Source organism: Piliocolobus tephrosceles, chromosome 13, assembly GCF_002776525.5.
Source record: "Piliocolobus tephrosceles isolate RC106 chromosome 13, ASM277652v3, whole genome shotgun sequence".
NCBI classification, from domain to species: domain Eukaryota; kingdom Metazoa; phylum Chordata; class Mammalia; order Primates; family Cercopithecidae; genus Piliocolobus; species Piliocolobus tephrosceles.
The window spans coordinates 314,105-332,471 of record NC_045446.1 but is presented as its reverse complement, the minus strand read 5'-3'; the positions used below and the strand labels follow the sequence as shown (position 1 = coordinate 332,471).

The window sequence follows — 18,367 nt, the reverse complement described above, 5'->3', positions numbered from 1 at the left end:
CTCGTGATCTGCCCGCCTCGGCCTCCCAAAGTGCTGGGATTACAGGCGTGAGCCACCGTGCCCGGCCTTTTTTTTTTTTGAGATGGAGTCTCGCTTTGTCGCCCAGGCTGGAGTGCAGTGGCATGATCTCAGCTCACTGCAAGCTCCGCCTTCTGGGTTCATGCCATTCTCCTGCCTCAGCATCCCTAGTAGCTGGGATTACACGCGTGTGCCACCATGCCCAACTAATTTTTGTATTTTAATAGAGATGGGGTTTTACTGTGTTAGCCAGGATGGTCTCGATCTCCTGACCTCGTGATCTGCCTGCCTCGGCCTCCCAAAGTGCTGGGATTACAGGCATGAACCACCACGCCCGGCCAATGTTTTCCCATTTCACGCGTCGCTTGTGAAAGTCCCGTGTGTGCTACACTTACACTATGTGTGCTTTCTGTACATAGCTCATAATTAAAAAGGCATTTTTAGACAAACATATTATTTATTTATTTATTTAGAGACACGGTCTCATTCTGTCATCCAGGCTGGAGTGCAGTGGTGCAGTCTCGGCTCACTGCAGCCTCCACCTTCTGGGTTCAAGTGATTCTCCTGCCTCAGCCTCCTGAGTAGCTGGGATTACAGGTGTAGGTCACCATGCTCGGCTCATTTCTTTGTATTATTATTACTTTTTTTTTTTTTTGAGACGGAGTCTCGCTCTGTTGCCCAGGCTGGAGTGCAGTGGCCGCATCTCAGCTCACTGCAAGCTCCGCCTCCCGGGTTCCTGCCATTCTCCTGCCTCAGCCTCCGGAGTAGCTGGGACTACAGGCGCCCGCCACCTCGCCCGGCTAGTTTTTTGTATTTTTTAGTAGATACGGTGTTTCACCGTGTTAGCCAGGATGGTCTCGATCTGCTGACCTCGTGATCTGCCCGTCTCGGCCTCCCAAAGTGCTGGGATTACAGGCTTGAGCCACCGCGCCCGGCCTATTACTACTTTTTGAGACGGAGTTTTGCTCCTTGTTGCCCAGGCTGGAGTGCAATGGTGCGATCTTGACTCACCAGAACCTCCACCTCCTGGGTTCAAGCAATTCTCGTGCCTCAGTCTCCCGAGTAGCAGGGATTACAAGTAAGTGCCACCACACCCAGCTAATTTTTGTATTATTAGTAGAGACAGGGTTTCTTCATGTTGGTCAGGCTGGTCTCGAACTCCCGACCGCAAATGATCTGCCTGCCTCAGCCTCCCAATGTGCGGGGATTACAGGTGTGAGCCACAGCGCCCAGTCATTTTTTTTTGTATTTTTAGTAGAGATAGGGTTTCACCATGTTGGCCAGGCTGGTCTTGAACTCTTGACCTTAAATGATCCGCCTGCCTCGGCCTCCCAGTGTGCTGGGATTATAGGCGTGAGCCACCACGCCTGGCCTGGATATTTTTATAGAAGTAGAACAGGCACAGGACTCTCCACCCAAAGTCACCCTGGGGCATCTCTCCCCTGGGTCTGACTGAGACCTTCAGCACCACGGTGCTTTCTCTAGAATGGCATCTCATGAACACTGGGGGTCTCCTGCCTCAGCCTGTCCCTGGATTCCCTTTCATGGGGAATGTGAAAGCTCCCTCTTTAAGCTAATGTGTAGCTGGTGGGGCTGGATGTGTGAGGGAGGGGCAGGTGAAGAAGGAAAGGGTAGCACCCTCAGCCCTGTGTGGGGCAGGATCAGGAGGAAAGGCACACTCGAGTCGGCCAGGACCCAGCAGAAGCGAGCAAGAGTGGTCAGCTCTGGGGCGGTATATAAAACTGGGGGTGGGAATACTTCCGTATACTCCCAATTCCACACTGGGTGAACTGGGTAAGTTAAAAAATAAGATAAAGACATAACTAGGTGAGCCAAGTAAGTTCAAAAATAAAAATGAAGTCCGGGCGCGGTGGCTCACGCCTGTAATCCTAGCACTTTGGGAGGCAGAGGCGAGCGAATCACAAGGTCAGGAGATCGAGACCATCCTGGCTAACATGGTGAAACCCTGTCTCTACTAAAAATACAAAAAGTTAGCCAGGCATGGTGGCAGGCACCTGTAGTACCAGCTACTCGGTAGGCTGAGGCAGGAGAATTGCGTGAACCCGAGAGGTGGAGTTTGCAGTGAGCCAAGATGGCGCCACTGCACTCCAGCCTGGGAAACAGAGCAAGACTCCATCTCAAAAAATAAATAAATAAAATAAAATAAAATAAAAATGAAGATATATCTTTCAGGGGCTGTAGCCGCATTGTCCAGGCGAGAAGCCCAGCCACAGACACCGTGTTGGCCGCACACTCAGCACCTATACATACCTGGGCACCTTCCCCACAGGGTGTCACAAAAGGAAGCCCAAACAGCCACTTTAAACATTTCCTTCACTCTTATGAGAATTGCCAGGAACAAATCTAAGAGGTCATGGCATAGAAAAGAATGAAATGAAACCAGAACACTTTAGCAGCTTTCGCAAAGATGTCATTCTTGAAGTGGTCAAGAGAACCAGTCCAGGAGTCAGGTTGGAGGCATCCTTCCAGCTTCTTGTCATGAATTTTAAACCTCACATCCAGACTCCAAAGCTTAGAGGGTTAAAGAATCAGCTACTGGTCACCAAGCTCATGTGTGCAGGATGAGGGTCACGGCCAGGTTGGCTGCCTTCCGGCCCTGAACTTTCTTGGGGGTGTGTGTGTGTGTGAAACACCTTATTTTTTTGTGAGACAGAGTTTCTTTTTTTTTTTTTTCTTTTTTGAGATGGAGTTTTGCTCTTGCTGCCCAGGCTGGAGTGCAGTGGCATGATCTTGGCTCACTGCAACCTCTGCCTCCTGGGTTCAAGTGATTCTCCTGCCTCAGCCTCCCGAGTAGCTGGGATTACAGGCAAGCACCACCATGCCTGGCTAATTTTTTGTATTTTTAATAGAGATGGAGTTTCGTCATGCTGGCCAGGCTGGTCTCGAACTCCTGACCTCAGGTGATCTGCCTACCTTGGCCTCCCAAAGTGCTGGGATTACAGGTATGAGCCACTGTGCCCAGCCAGAGTTTCATCTTGTTGCCCAGGCTGGAGTACAATGGTGTGGTCTAGCCTTAGTGCAACTCTGCCTCTCGTGTTCAAGCGATTCTCCTGCCTCAGCCTCACGAGTAGCTGGGATTACAGGTGCCTGCCACCACGCCTGGCTAATTTTTGTATTTTTAGTAAAGACAGGTTTTTACCATGTTGGCCAGGTTGGTCTTGAACTCCTGACCTCAGGTGATCCACCCTCCTCAGCCTCCCAAAGCGTTGGGATTACAGATGTGAGCCACCACGCCCGGCCACAACCACCTTCTTTAAAGATGATCAGGCCGGGTACAGTGGCTCATGGCAGTAATTCCAGCGCTATGGGAGGCTGAAGCAGGAGGATCACTTGAGCCCAATTCAAGACCAGCCTGGGCAACACAGGGAGACCTCTTCTCTACATAAAATAAAACAATTAGCCAGGCGTCGTGGCGCCTGTGGTCCCAGCTACTTGGGAGGCTCAGGCGGGAGGATCGCTGGAGTCTGAGAGGTGGAGGCTGCAGTGAGCTGGGATCGCGCCACTGCAGTGCAGCCTAAGCAGCGGAGCAAGACCTTGTCTCGACAATAAATACATAATAAAGGCAGTCAGAGAAAAGGTTTAGCAAATTGCTAAAGAATCTGATGCACCGTCAGTTTCCTTGCAATCTTCATCTGCCAAAATGTCTATTTTGTGAACTGGGGACTAGTGAAAAACTTAAAGTAGACCCACTTTTGTAGAGGTGGGGTCGCTTTGCGTTTCCCAGGCTAGTCTGGAACTCGGCGCTAGGGTGTCGGCCGTAGAATGGACGCGGGGGCAACTCCGTCCGCGATGAGAACACTCGGGAAGAGGCCGCAGCTCTGCAGGCCTTGCGGGGTGGGGTCCCACGAAAAAAAGGCGCAGCCAATGGCCGGGATGGGCAGCGTGGATCACCGGGCCGTGGCTCCGTCGAGGGTCGCGATCTCGGCGCAAAGGAGCCCCTCTACTAAGGTCGCCTAGAGAGGCGACCCAGACAGGCGGAGCCGCCCCAGAGGGGCTTCTCCCGGGTCCCTCCTGTCCCGAGGCGGCCTCTTTCTCCGGGGCCCGCGCTCCGCGCCCCAGCAACGCCCGACCCGCGCCTGCGACTCCGCCTCCACGGCGCTGCAGCTCCGGACCCCGGCCGCCTCCTCCGAGGATTCTGAGGAATCGCTGAGACGTGTCTGCCAGTGATAGGCCACAGCACGCGCCCGCCAGGCCCCGCCCCCAGCACCAAGCCCCGCCTACTAGGGAGACCCCGTCCCCACACAAGACCCTCTCGCCCCCGCATCGAGCCTCGCCCCACCAGGCCCCACCCTGCGCCAAGACTGTACTTCGCCGAGCCCCGCCCCCGAGCCTAGCCTTGCCCCCTAGGCGCCCCCCTGGCATGAAGACTGCGCCCATCAGGCCCCGCCCCTGCGCCGAGCCTCGCCCAGTAGTCCCCGCCCCCGCACCTGACCGCGCCCACCAGCCGGCTACAACACTTCCGCGCCGCTGACTCTGGCGGCTGGAGCTGTGGACACTTTCAACCCGTTCTGCTGGCTCGAGAAGGAAGTCGGCTGTCTAGCTCTGGGTCTCCAGGCCCGCGACCGTCCGCCAGTCGTCCCGAGGTCAGTAGCTCCAGCGGTGTGTCAGCCTGTAGCCAGGCCTCGCCCACGCCGGCCTTACTCGGGTTTTCGGAAGACGCGCGCCTAGCGCTACTGAGGCCCCTGCTGCGCGGGCGAGTGGCGCGCTCCCGCGGCGGGGCGGGGTCGGGCGGGACAGAGGTCGGGGGCCGGCAAGGCGGGGCCGAGGTTGCGCTGGGCAGATGCGCCCCCCGGCGGACGTGGCGCTCCCTGAAGACGTCATCGCGCCGCGAGCTCCCTTTTGGGGCGCGCCGGAAGTCCCTGTGCGGGGGTAGGGGGCGGTGCTGCGTCTACTTGGGTCGTTCTCGCGTGGCCGTCATGCTCCCTAGTGCCTTAGATTCCAGCGAGCTACGCAAGCAATCTTGGTCCAGCCGAGCTTTCTTCCCCAAATCACGTAACCCTTGACCTTATTCCCCCAAAGAACCGGCCTCCCGGGAAGGACCGCCCTGGAGGAGAAGACTCGAACGGCTCCCACCGCCGGGCGTTGGGGGAAAGGTGGGCGGTCTCGGTCGTGCGAGGTCGGGGAGGGAGGGTCCTCCGCCCTCCATTGCGGAGCCTCGCTCTGGGATCACAGGGAGACCGGACGCCGGGCCGCGAAGCTACCTCCTGGGGCTGCGGGGAGGAGAGCAACAGAACTGGAACGGCTGTTAGGGGCCGGCTTCAGGGCTGTCCCCAGGGTTGGCGGAAATGATGAAGGGGCCCCAAGCACATCGTGTTATTATTGGGCGAGGTTCCAGCCAAGGTGCCCACGCACCTCGGGGGAAACCAGAGGACTTCTGCACTGTTTTCTGAGGACAGTTTGGTAGTGTTTCAGAACGGCCTTAGAACCAGGCAGGCCCCCTTCTAGGATGGTGGAAAGCCTAAAGATCTGAAAACAGTCTCAAGTGTCGTCTTAGCGATTGGTTTAGTAAACTGAATACAAGCGGGAGACTGCACACGATGTTGCCATTAAGAGTTACATAGGGGGCCGGGCGCGGTGGCTCAAGCCTGTAATCCCAGCACGTTGGGAGGCTGAGACGGGCGGATCACGAGGTCAGGAGATCGAGACCATCCTGGCTAACACGGTGAAACCTCGTCTCTACTAAAAATACAAAAACTAGCCGGGCGAGGTGGTGGGTGCCTGTAGTCCCAGCTACTCGGGAGGCTGAGGCAGGAGAATGGCGTAAATCCGGGAGGCGGAGCTTGCAGTGAGCTGAGGTCCGGCCACTGCACTCCAGCCTGGGCGACAGAGCGAGACTCCGTCTCAAAAAAAAAAAAAAAAAAAAGAGAAAAAGAGTTACATTGGGGCCGGGCGTAGTGGCTCACGCTTGTAATCTCAGGATTTTGGGAGTCCGAGGCGGGCGGATCACCTGAGGTCAGCAGTCCAAGAACAGCCTGGCCAACATGGTGAAACCCCCGTCTTTACAAAAAAAAAAAAATTATCCGGGCGTGGTTGGTGGCAGGCCCTTGTAATCCCAGCTACTTGGGAGGTTGAGATAGGAGAATCGCTTGAACTCAGGAGGCGGAGGTTGCAGTGAGCCGAGATCATGCCACTGCACTGCAGCCTGGGTGACAAGAGCGAAACTCCGTCTCAAAAAAAAAAAAGGTTACATTTGGCTGGATGCGCTGGTGCAGCCTGTAATCCCAGCACTTAGGGAGGCCGAGGCGGGCAGATCTGTTGAACCCAGGAGTTTGCGACCAGCCTGGCCAACATAGTGAGACCCCCGTCTCTACAAAAAATAGAAAAAATTAGCCAGTTCCGGTATTGAACTCTTGTAGTCCCAGCTACTTGGGATGCTGAGGCAGGAGGATTGCTTGAGTCCTGGAGGAGGAGGCTGCAGTGAGCTATTTTCTCATCCCTGCTATAACGAATTTGCCACAGATCGGTTGTTTATAGGCCTGGAGCTCAGAAGCCCAAAGTGAGTTTTAGGAGGTTAAAATCAAGGTGTTGGCAACGGTAGTTGCTTCTGGAGGTTCCCAAGGAGAATCTGCTTTTCCAACTTCTAGAGGCCATCTTCTTCCATCTTCAAAACTGCTGTCTCTGCATAAGAACCCTCATGATAATATGCCGGCCGCCTGGATACCCCAGGATAGCCTTCACATCTCAATATTCCTAATATTTGCAAAGTCCCTTTTGCCACGTAAGGTGACACCACAGGTTTGAAGATTAGGATGTTGACATCTTTCAGGGCCATTCTTATTTTTAAAAATGTACTGTCGATAGTAATAGTTAAAATGTAAAATATGTGAAGGGATTTATTCGGAACCAAATATGAGTGACTGCGGCCAGTGGAGATCCAGGGAACATGTGCCCAAGGTGGTTGGGGCAGCTTGGTTTGTACGCTTTAGAGAGACATGAGGCATCAATGAAATACATTTAAGATATACATTGGTTTGGTCCAGAAAGGCGGGACCAAACAAAATATTTTTGAACATGTTTCCCGAGCTCAGGCATGAAGAACTCTTGACTGATAGAAACGGAGGGCGTGTCCCAAGTTTTCAGGAGGGCCCAGCGGCTTTCCAAAACCTCTCCTCACAGCCTCGCCCATTTCGCGTCAGCCACAACAACTCATCCTCAATCTGTTCCATCTCCTCCAGTCTGGTAGCAAAAAGGGGTGTCTCAGGTTTGCTTTATTTTAGTGTTTGGGGAGTTCTTGGAATCCGGCCTGTTTGTGGGAGGAGGCAGGGGCTGCCAGAGCTGGAGGGATGGTCTGGGGGAAGGCGGGTGCAGGCGCCGGTTCCGGGAGATTAAGTGGAAAGGCTGGTTGGGGCCAGACAGTGGGAAACGGGATGCGGACGTCAGGCTTCACCCCCGACCGAGGGGGGAGTGGGGAAGCTGGGGTAGTAACTGGAACGAGGCCCGGGGACTGAGCCGGGCACGGCTGGAGGCTCCGCCCGTCCCCGTCTGGGCGGAAGGAGCGCGAAGCGGCTCGGGCCTTGGGTCTGCGGGGCGGCGCCGGGTGAGCGTCCCGGGCTGAGCGGGCGCGGGCGGGGGCAGAGAGAGGCAGGGGAGACCCCCTCCGTGTTTTTCTGAGGTTCCCTCCCAGCCCTTTAGTATGCGGCAGGGTGTCCGGAACTAGCGGGTTCGAGGGGCTCGACGCGGGCAGGGGTCCCAGGGAGCGGGAACCTTTGCGCGTCGCCTGAGCGTGGCCCGTGTCTCCCTAGAGGGTGGCCCTGTGCCCCTCGGAGGTCGCCGTGTCCACGTCCCCATCACGTCGGAACCGAAGGACCTGAATTGGCCTCCGAACGGCCCCTCCCATGTGGCTCCCCGGGCGGGGGGCTCAGGCCTTGGGCGCTGCGGAGACCTCCCGCCGTAAGGTTGAGAAGGTCTGGTCTCCGGATAAGGGAGACCCCTGCCTGGACCAAAGCAGGCTGCGGGCTGGTGGTGGCGGGTTCCTGAATGTGCTTTAGCCCTGGCTGTGTAGGGAGCTCCTGTCACAGAGAAGGGCGCTTACACCCGCATTTTCATGGGATTCTCAGTGGGATCTGTGACCCACAGAGGTTCAGAAGGGCCTTCCTGGGATACAGCAGGGTCTGGCCAAGCCTGAGGGGTGGGGACGGGGCCACTCCCGCAGCCCTAGTTCCAGATGGTCACAGGAGCAGTGGCCTCCCTGAGCCCCCACCGAGCTTTCCCAGGAGGAGGACACCCTGGGGCCACCTTTCATCTGGCTACAGAGGACACAGGAGTGTCAGGCTGGATTTCAGCCTGGGCAGCCTCCTGAGGCTCTCCTTCCACCCCCTCTCCCGCCCACAGTACCTCCCGATGACGAGATTCTGGAGTCAGAGTTTGGGTGACCACACCCTGGTCAGTTTTGCTCATGTGCTTCGGGTCGGGTGGATTCAGTTCCTCCACGTGGGGCCATAGGGTGTCACCGCCCTTTGCCACTGTCCTTGCAGGCCTGGTGCCCAGGCGTGTGGACCCGAGCCCATCCTTGCCTCTTTCCTCCTGGTTGGTACCAGGGGCCTCTTCCCTCCACTCATCCGGAGTGGGCCAGCCGCCTCTGAACCAGCCCCGGGAAGAGGAGTGCCTGGCACACAGACTCAGGCAGCTGGGGGTGTCAGGGCACCAGGAGCCTCCTGAGTGGTCCATTGGCCGTCTTTCTGAAGGGCAGCTGGGGTTGCGTCATTTCCTGGAGTGGATCCTGCCAGCTTCCTGGGGCTTTTGGATGAGAGCCCTCTCCCCACCCCTGCCCGCCCTTCCCCTCAGTGTGGCTTCAGAGCTGCTGCTTCCAGGGAGCCCTCCTGGCCGTCGAGCCTCCTCTCCAGGTTCCTGCCCTGCTGTAGTCCCCAGGCCAGTGCTTGGCAGGTGCTCAGGGAATGTGTCCACCTACCGAGGTCTGGGGTGGCTGTCTCTGCCTGACCACTTCCTTCTCCAGGCCCCTGGCAGGTACCTGAGCTGTGCTCGCAGGGCTTCGGGAACCTCCTTCCATATTCAGGGCCTGTGCCTGGGGAGGTTTCAGGATGTGGCAGCCATGCCTGTCCCAGGCTGACCCTCCCAGCTTGCCTGGCAGTCTGGCCTCTGGGCTGGTGTGCCATGGGACAGGGGATGTGCCCTGGCCTGGTGCAGAGTCCCCAGCCCCAGAAGGGGGCCATGGAAGCTGGCGTCTGTGTTCTCAAGCTCTGCTGCCCATGGTGGCCTTTCTAGGGGTGGGTGCTGGTCCCTGCCCCCCTGCCCCATTCCCAACGTCTGCTCCAGGGACAAAGGTGGGGAAGGTGCTGAAGAGGAAGTGTTTGCTCAGGGAGAGGCTGCGGCTCCTCCTGAAACATCAGCCCCGTGGGTCCTGTTTGGACTTTTCTCGTTTGCAGAATCTCCAGCCTGTGAAACCGTGAGGGGATTTGGCCAAGACGTTCTCTTCCTTCTGCCCCCCACCCAGCCACTCTTCACCTCCACCATGAGCCTGGACATCCAGTGTGAGCAGCTGAGCGACGCTAGGTGGGCCGAGCTCCTCCCCCTGCTCCAGCAGTGCCAAGTGGTCAGGTACACGTGCCCTCGGGGTGGCCCTGGGGTGCTGGCAGGGGCGCTTGCGGGCGGCGGCTTCCTCTGAAGGGCGCACTGTTCTGGATGCCTTGTTTATGGACGTGAAGTGTGAATTCATGCAGCTTCCACGTGCATGAAATGTGATTCTTGTGATTCTTGTGCTTCTTGTCGACCATTTAGAAATGTAAAACCCATTCCAGCTCATGCAGTGTGGGCCCGCACTGGCCAGTGGGTCTCTGGCTCTGGTGTCTCCGCGCGTCTCCCTCCCTTGGAGACACGAGGGCAGGACACAGCTTGGGTCCCCTCCGTGAGCCTCCGTGGGGCGCTGCCTGTCCCTGCCAAGTCCTTGGCCCTCGAGGTCCTCACAACCCCAGCGGCTTCACAAGCAGGACATGAGTTCCTGGGTGGGTCTCATCTTGTCTCTTCCTAGCTGGTTGTTTGAAGTAGTGTCAGGTTTGCGGAGGGTTATGAGGACTGGTCCTGTGTACCTGCGGGCGCCGGCTCTGGCCCAGCACCTCCAGGCAGAGTCTGCTTTTCCGCCCCGCCCTTTTCTTCTTCCTGACTGGTCCAGGATTGCGTGGCCCTCAGTCCTGTCTCCTTAGCCCTCTTCACGTCTGTGACTGTCCCCTCATCTCTCTGGGTTCTGGGTTCTGAGGGTCTGGCCATGCTCCTGTAGGACGTCCTCCCTTGGGGCTGGTCTGATGGTTTCTCATGGTTGAAGTCCTGCATGTTTGGCAAGAATCCTCTTCACTGTGACGCCACTGCCTTTTCTCCTGTGACCAATCAGTGGCTTCGAGAGATACTTTAAATTCTTTTTGTTTTTAGAGACAGGGCCTTGCTCTGTTGCCCAAGCTGGAGTGGCTCCATCATGGCGCCATCATGGCTCATGAAGCCTCGACCTCCTGGGCTCAAGCAATCCTCTTGCCTCAGCCTCTTGAGTAGCTGGGTTTACAGGCACCTGTCACCATGCCCAGCTACTTTTTGTATTTTTAGTAGAGACGGATTTCACCATGTTGGCCAGGCTGGTCTCGAACTCCTGACCTCAGGTGACGTCCACCTCGGCCTCCCAAAGTGCTGGGATTACAGGTGGGAGCCACTGTGCCCGGCCTGAATTTTGTAATTTCTTTCTTTGCTCCATCATTGATCAATTGTCATTCTTTTGTGAGCAAGACCTGGTTTTTTTCCTAGCTGTATTCATTCAGTTATTCATTTAATCAGGAAGGACTTGAATACGTTTATTTGTCATGTTAGAAGCTGGTGTCACTGTTTATTTGCTCCTGTGTCTGAACTACCTGCTGCGTCCTGTTCCAGGCAGTTCCCGTAGGTGTCACCTCAGACAAGTTTGATTTTTTTCCCTAGAGACAGACCAGGATAGTGCTTCAGGGTTGCAGGTGAAGAGCATGTTAGGCCTCAGGCACATGTCTGCATACGTGCAAGCATCTTAGAACTTTCACAGAACAGTTCCTCCTCTTTTTTGTTTCATTTCTGCAATGTCCTGTGTGACTTGCCTTGCTGTCTTCTGGGCCCACCGATGGGTTGTAATCTGCGCGTGGGGTAGTGGTGGAGCCTGAGCGTGGCCCGCGTGACCCTGGGGTCTGGTTGCAGGCTGGACGACTGTGGCCTCACAGAGGCACGGTGCAGCGACATCAGCTCGGCACTCCGAGTCAACCCTGCACTGACAGAACTCAGCCTGCGTGGCAATGAGCTGGGTGATGCTGGCGTGCACTGCGTGCTCCAGGGCCTGCAGAGCCCCTCCTGCAAGATCCAGAAGCTGAGGTGAGGTGGGGCCTAGCACTGCCTCTGGCCTGGTGCGGCCTGTTTTGGTAGCCCGGCAGCAGGGGACAAAGCTGCCAGGGGCTCGTGGGCAGCTGTGGGTGGGCAGGCGGTGGCAGCGGGCATTTCCAACATGAGCCAGAGGCACACAGGCCTGGTGGCCTCACGGCAGGGGGACAGGGCCCCTCCTGCCTTGTCCCAGCCCCTGCGCCCAAGGTCTGGCCCCGCCCGCCATCCCTGGCCTTCCAGCATCACCACAGGACTCCTGCTGAAGGGTGTGTCTGCAGACAGGTTTCCCTGAGCCGAGCCACACGTGTGCCCTCCTTCACTCTGCCTGGAGACCCCAGAGCCCTGTCCAGGGAAGGAGCAGGTATAGACCTACCGCCTGCAGAGCGCGGCTCCAGGCTCCAGGCTCTAGGCTCTGGCAGGCGAAGGGCGTGGCAGTTTGGTTCAGGGGAGTCCTGCTGACAGCCAGGTATGCTCCAGCCTCCAGGACTGCTACCTGACGGGGGCCGGCTGCGGGGTCCTGTCCAGCACGCTACGCTCCCTGCCCACCCTGCAGGAGCTGCACCTCAGCGACAACCTCTTGGGGGATGCGGGCCTGCAGCTGCTCTGTGAGGGACTCCTGGACCCCCAGTGCCGCCTGGAAAAGCTGCAGTGAGTTTGTCCCCTGCCCCGGGACCCATGCTCTCCACTGCCTGTCCCCCGGTCAGCCCCTGTACGGCACATCGCCCGCCAGGAGCCGTGAGGAGGGGACTCAGGTCACAGGGTCCTTGTGGTGTTCTCCCCTCTCCGTGGTACTGGGACTGGGGGGATCTGTCGTTGCCCTCCCTCCCCCTCCAGTTGCCCTTTGCAAGGCACAGCTGCCCCAGGACCTGACAGTGGGAACAGACCTGGCCGTGAGTCAGGCTCCACTCACCACTCAGTGTGGGGGGGGCCTGGCCACTGTGAGTTGACCACAGCCTGGCACGTGCAGGCGGCCCTGCCCTCCAGAGGCTGGTTTCTTTCTCCTGGGCCTGGTTGGGCCCCGAGGTCCGAGGTCGGGGAGGGGGTGAGGGGTTTCCGGAAGGAATGCCGGTGTCCACAGAGGCCTCGGCCTCTGGATGGGTCTGGGGGGGCCCTCAGCACTACCACCTGATGCCTAGGCAGAAGGCTGAGGGGGAGATGAGACACCAGCACCCCCCTGCACTCCCTCGCATCACACCCTTGGCTGGTGCACATTCCTGTGTGGTGCTAAGCTCAGCTATTCCCCAGGCTTGAGTATTGCAACCTCTCGGCTGCCAGCTGCGAGCCCCTGGCCTCCGTGCTTAGGGCCAAGCCGGACTTCAAGGAGCTCACGGTTAGCAACAACAACATCAGTGAGGCCGGCGTCCGTGTGCTGTGCCAGGGCCTGAAGGATTCCCCCTGCCAGCTGGAGGCGCTCAAGTAGGCCCTGGGCCTTGGGGAGGTGCGGGGTTGGGCTGGGGGGTCCCATGCTGCTTCATGCGTGACCTGTGTCCCCAGGCTGGAGGGCTGTGGTATCACGTCAGACAACTGCCGGGACCTGTGCAGCATCGTGGCCTCCAAGGCCTCGCTGCGGGAGCTGGCCCTGGGCAGCAACAAGCTAGGTGATGTGGGCCTTGCAGAGCTGTGCCCAGGGCTGCTCCACCCCAGCTCCAGCCTCAGGACCCTGTGGTGAGTCACCTCCCCGAGGCCTCCTTCCTGGAGGGTAAGGGGCGGCGGGCTGTCCTCAGAGCCCTCCCCCACCCCCTGGGCTCACCTCAGGCCATGAGATGGCGCTGAGGAAAGTCTGGGGGTGTCCATGTCCTGCAGGATCTGGGAGTGTGGCATCACTGCCAAGGGCTGCGGGGATCTGTGCCGTGTCCTCAGGACCAAGGAGAGCCTGAAGGAGCTCAGCCTGGCCGGCAACGAGCTGGGGGACGAGGGTGCCCGGCTGCTGTGTGAGACTCTGCTGGAGCCTGGCTGCCAGCTGGAGTCACTGTGGTGAGTGTGGCTGTCGGGGCAGGCCCTGTCGCCCAAGAGAGGGCCAGGGTGACCAAGGAGACCAGGGGAGGAGTGAGCGACTCCAGGGGAGGTGCTGGGCTTAGCTCTGACGTTCAGAATGCATGGGCCAGGGAGCAGCCTGTGGTTTGATAGTAACAGTGCTGGGGCTGAGGACCAGGTGCAGGTGCCCACACCTGGGGAGGCTCTCAGATGTTTTTGCTCAGGTCCATGTGGGGCCTTCAGGAGAAGGGCCAGTTGCAGCTGTGGGCCAGCCTGGTCCCTGCCAGGCCTCAGTCCTGTCTGTGTCCACAGGGTCAAGTCCTGCAGCTTCACAGCCGCCTGCTGCTCCCACTTCAGCTCGGTGCTGACCCAGAACAAGTGTCTCCTGGAGCTGCAGATAAGCAACAACAGGCTGGGGGATGCGGGCGTGCAGGAACTCTGCCAGGGCCTGGGCCAGCCCGGCTCCGTGCTGCGGGTGCTCTGGTGAGTGAGAGAGGGACACGAGTGTGCATATTTGGGAGGTCATGTGCACGTGTGTGAGCACATGGGCAAGGGAGCGCAAGTGTCTGTGTGAGCACGAGTGTCCGTGTGTGAGCACGTGGGCGAGAGTGAGCGCAACTGTCCATGTGTGAGCACATGTGGGTGTGAGGACGGGTGTCTGTGTGCGCATGGGTGTGAGAGCATGTAAGTGTGAGCATGGGTGTGTGGGCACATGGGCAAGAGAGCACGAGTGTCCATGAATGTGAGCATGTGTAAGCCCGAGTGTCTGTGTGTGAGCACATGGGCGAGAGGGAGCAGTGTCCGTGTGAGCACATGTGTGAGCATGAGTGTCCGTGTGTGAGTACATGGGTGAGAGTGAGCACTAGTGTATGTGAGCACATGGGCGAGTGTACGTGTGAGCACGAGCGAGAGCATGTGTCTGTATGTGAGCACGTGTGAGCACGAGTGTCTGAGCACGAGCGAGAGGAGTGTCCTTGTGGGAATGAGTGTGATCACAACTGCCTGTGTGTGAGAGCGCATGGGCAAGAGTGAGCACGAGTGTCCGTGTGTCTGAGCATGAGCGAGAGTGAGCACAAGTGTCCGTGTGTGAGCACGAGTGTCTGTGAGCACATGGGTGAGAGCACGTGTGAGCATGTGTGAGCACGAGTGTCCATGTGAGCACGTGTGAGCATGATTGAGCACATGGGTGAGAGCGAGCATGACTGTCCGTGTGTGAGAACATGAGTGTGAGTACGACCGTCCGTGTATGGGAGCACATGGGCGAGAGCATTAGTGTGTGTGTGAGCACGTGTCAGCACGAGTGTGCATGTGCGTGAGCACACAGGTGAGAGCGAGCATGCATGTTCATGGGCTGGGCAAGGCAGGCTGGCAGCACCACTTTGAGTTCTCATTTTAACGTTGAAAGAGGTCACAGTTCATGAATCCTGAGAGCTTTATGGGACTGTAGCCCACCTGGCCACCCTGTGGTCCCGCTTCCTGGAAGCCCCGCCTACCTTCCTCCCATGCGGGAACCCGCCCGCGTCAGGATGTCTTTCCAGATTTCCTCCCTTTGTTAAAGCACGTTTTCTTGCAGCTTCCTAAGAAAGGGTTCTGCAGAAGGTAATTTTTAGAGGCCTTGTGCCCCTGCTCTGCCCTTGGATCATTTAGTTGGGTATAGCGTGTGCCACTGTGTCCAGCTTTTTTTTTGAGACAGAGTCTTGCTCTGTCGCTCAGGCTGGAGTGCAGTGGCACGATCTGGGCTCACTGCAAGCTCCGCCTCCAGGGTTCACGCCATTCTCGTCTCAGCCTCCCGAGTAGCTGGGACTAGAGGCGCCCATCACCACGCCTAGCTAATTTTTTGCATTTTTAGTAGAGACGGGGTTTCACCATGTTAGCCAGGATGGTCTCGATCTCCTGACCCGTGATCCACCTGCCTTGGCCTCCCAAAGAGCTGGGATTACAGGAGTGAGCCACTGTGCCTGGCCTAATTTTATTTTTAGTAGAGATGGGGTTTCACCATGTTGGGCAGGCTGGTCTTGAACTCCTGACCTCAAATGATGAGCCTGCCTCAGCCTCCCAAAGTGCTGGGATTACAGGCATGAGCCACTGTCATCTTGTGGGCATGATCTGCTTTTTCTCGGCAGTTTTTCCAGATCTCTTTGTCCATTGTGTTCGGGGTTCCATGTGCTTGGCCTTGGCGTGGGTCTTGTTCTTTGTGCCGGATACTTGGTTCTACTGAGAAAATATGCCTTTGCTGATTTTTCTCTCTCTTTTCTTACCTTTCTTTTTGTTGTGCCCATGAGCCTGTCCTGATGTCTTGTGGACTGGCCCTCTGTGTTCTCCAAATTTTCTTTCTCTTCGGTGTTTTATTTTCGGGAGATGTTCTCATTTACCAGCCAGTCTACTGAATTTCCACCCTCAGTGTTTTGTCTTTTGTTTGCTATTTCCCGTGTGCCTCTCGCCAGGGGCTTTCCATGGGTGGCTGGTCATCCTGGGCTGGGCACCAGGTTCTGAGTGAGGCCTCGGAGCCCCGGACAGTGGGCCCTGCAGGCTGAGTCATGCTGGACAGTGGGCTCTGCAGACCGAGTCATGGCTGTGTTTCCCGAGGGCTTCCTCCTGCCGGGGGTTTCCAGTTCCCTGCCAGGTGACACCATCCTGGCTGCCAGGACCTTGTGGGTGTTCCAGGTGTGGAGAGGAACCTTGGGTCCTGGTCACTGCAGACTTGTTCCCCCTGAGCCACCACACAGGGTGGGGGTCCTGCAGCTTCCCTGGCCCCCACTTTGGAGAGGCCCAGTGCAACTCCTTGGCCTTGCTGCCCAGCCTGTGGCGGCTCCACCTCGGGAAGTGTGTGTTGGGTCTTCTCTTCTCCACTCTGTTGTCTGGCCTGTACCCTCGTTTCTCTCTGAAACTTCAACTCTGTCGTCCACTCTGTGCCTTTCTTGGTGGTCTCCACACCCTCCTGGCTTCTCTGAAGCCCACCCAGAGGAGAGGCAAGGGGGTGGGTGTAGCTCTCTGGGTGCACGGCATCTTCGTCCTGTCCTTTCTCCTCCCTGCAGAAGGTCTCAGGTGAGTCAGGCTGCCGTGCCCCACTTGTCTGTGTGGCCTTTCTTGTCTGTGGTGGGGAACCTGCCCAGGGCCATAGAGGGACAGTGAGACAAGCTGCCAAGGCTGAGCCTTGGGGACGGCCCCACCTGAGGGTCCCGAGTTGCCGAGCACAGGTGTCCGTCGGTCCTTGGGCTTCGCGGCCTGGGCCTCCATCGTGCCCTCCAGGCCCAGGCTGCTCAGCTGGTCAGCGTGGTGCCAGGCACGCCCCGCACCCTGACGCCCACCCTGCTCCACCCAGGCTTGGCGACTGTGATGTGAGTGACCGCAGCTGCGGCAGCCTTGCCGCGACCCTGTTGGCCAACCACAGCCTGCGTGAGCTGGACCTCAGCAACAACTGCCTGGGAGACGCGGGCGTCCTGCAGCTGGTGGAGAGTGTCCGGCAGCCGGGCTGCCTCCTAGAGCAGCTGGTGTATGTGGACGCGTTGGGCGGGTGGTGTGGCCACGGCTGCCCAGGGAGGAAGGCGGGGGTTGGGGAGGACACAGGCCCACGCCTCCCTCTGGCCTCTGTGCAGCCTGTACGACATTTACTGGTCTGCGGCGATGGAGGGCCGGCTGCAGGCCCTGGAGGAGGAGAAGCCATCCTTGAGGATCATCTCCTGAGGCGCTTTCTGCCGCTGCTCTCCCTGGACGACCGGCTTCGAGGCTCCCCTGGGGCTGAGCAGCCCCTGCCATGTGCTCACCCTGTATATCCTAGGTTTGAAGAGAAACGCTCAGATCCGCTGATTTTTGCCAGTATATTTTGGACACTTTATAAACCATTAAAGCATTTTCTTGGCAGGAGGGGCTCTTGTCCTTCCTGGGGTCCCTGCGAGGTGTGCTGGCATCGGAGACGACACCGCCCCACGTGGCATGGGCTTCTCTCACTGCCTAAGGGACCTGCACCAGGGAAGCAGCCCAAGGCCCTGGCTGTGCTCAGCTGGGTCCTCTGAGCCGCACCTCACCCACGCTGGGGAGCACAGGGCAGGCCCTGCCTGGGGTGGGGGGATGCCCCTTGGTTCTGCCTGTGCGGGGTGACGCCTGCTGGGAGCTGCCCACAGGCCCAGCCACTCCACCCTAGAGCCTCAGGAGCTCCCAGCACTGCCCAGCGCAGCCTGACCTGGGTTCCTGCCTGGAGCCCAGTTCTCGCCCCAGCTTTGTCTGCAGCTGTGTGTGGGACGGTGGGGCCCACCCTCAGGGGCAGCCCATCTTGCCCGTGGGTGGGCAGCTGATCAAAGCGGGCCAGCCTGGGGTGCCCCGCCATGCCAAGCCAAAAGCGGGGACGCTTGTCAGCTTTCAAAGGTCTGATGCTGAGTCAGCAACTACAAATTAATTGCAGAGAAGCTCCCTGGCAACCCCCCTTTTCTGGACAAGGTCTCTCACTGGCCCAGGTGGGGGTGCAGTGGCGCGATCTCTGCTCACTGCAGCCTGGCCTCTGGGACTCAAACCGTCCTCCCACCTCATTCTCCCAGGTAGCTGGGACTACAGGCGTGCACCCCCACACCTGCCTAATTTTTGTAGTTTTTGTAGAGACAGGGTCTTGCCATGTTTGCCAGGCTGGTGTTTGGTCTTGGGTATTACCGGTGTGAGCCATCGCACCCGGCCCAATAAAGCCCTTTAAAGCGACCCAGGGGCCGGGTGCGGAGGCTGGGCACAGTGGCTCACGCCTGCACTTTTTTTTTTTTTTTTTTGAGACGGAGTCTTGCTGTGTCTCCTGGGCTGGAGTGCAGTGGCCGGATCTCAGCTCACTGCAAGCTCCGCCTCCCGGGTTCACGCCATTCTCCTGCCTCAGCCTCCGGAGTAGCTGGGACTACAGGCGCCCGCCACCTCGCCCGGCTAGTTTTTTGTATTTTTAGTAGAGACGGGGTTTCACCGTGTTAGCCAGGATGGTCTCGATCTCCTGACCTCATGATCCGCCCGTCTCAGCCTCCCAAAGTGCTGGGATTACAGGCTTGAG

General features: G+C 58.2%; 1 protein-coding gene across 4 annotated transcripts; it reads left to right on the top strand.

Annotated features, from left to right (window-relative positions):
- Positions 1-4,463: 4,463 nt before the first annotated feature.
- Positions 4,464-17,214, top strand: RNH1 (ribonuclease/angiogenin inhibitor 1). Of its 4 annotated transcripts, none has more exons than XM_026447277.2 (10): positions 4,464-4,622; positions 9,491-9,594; positions 11,200-11,370; positions 11,854-12,024; positions 12,622-12,792; positions 12,871-13,041; positions 13,180-13,350; positions 13,663-13,833; positions 16,673-16,843; positions 16,947-17,214. In XM_026447277.2, exons 2-10 carry the CDS (start codon positions 9,509-9,511, stop codon positions 17,032-17,034), a joined length of 1,371 nt encoding a protein of 456 aa, XP_026303062.1. In that variant the 5' UTR covers positions 4,464-4,622; positions 9,491-9,508; the 3' UTR covers positions 17,035-17,214. The 4 variants fall into 4 exon arrangements, with proteins under 4 accessions (XP_026303062.1, XP_026303060.1, XP_026303063.1 ...); XM_026447275.2 differs by having other exon boundaries at positions 9,423-9,594; XM_026447278.2 differs by lacking the exon at positions 4,464-4,622 and adding an exon at positions 4,849-5,132.
- The last annotated feature ends 1,153 nt before the right edge of the window (positions 17,215-18,367 follow it).

Bases quoted from the DNA above. Each gene is read 5' to 3' on its own strand.
- RNH1 (XM_026447277.2), top strand. From the start codon at position 9,509: ATGAGCCTGGACATCCAGTGTGAGCAGCTGAGCGACGCTAGGTGGGCC. The intron at 12,025-12,621 runs GTGAGTTTGTCC...GCTATTCCCCAG, and splicing joins TGCCGCCTGGAAAAGCTGCA to GCTTGAGTATTGCAACCTCT. The intron at 16,844-16,946 runs GTATGTGGACGC...GCCTCTGTGCAG, and splicing joins TGCCTCCTAGAGCAGCTGGT to CCTGTACGACATTTACTGGT.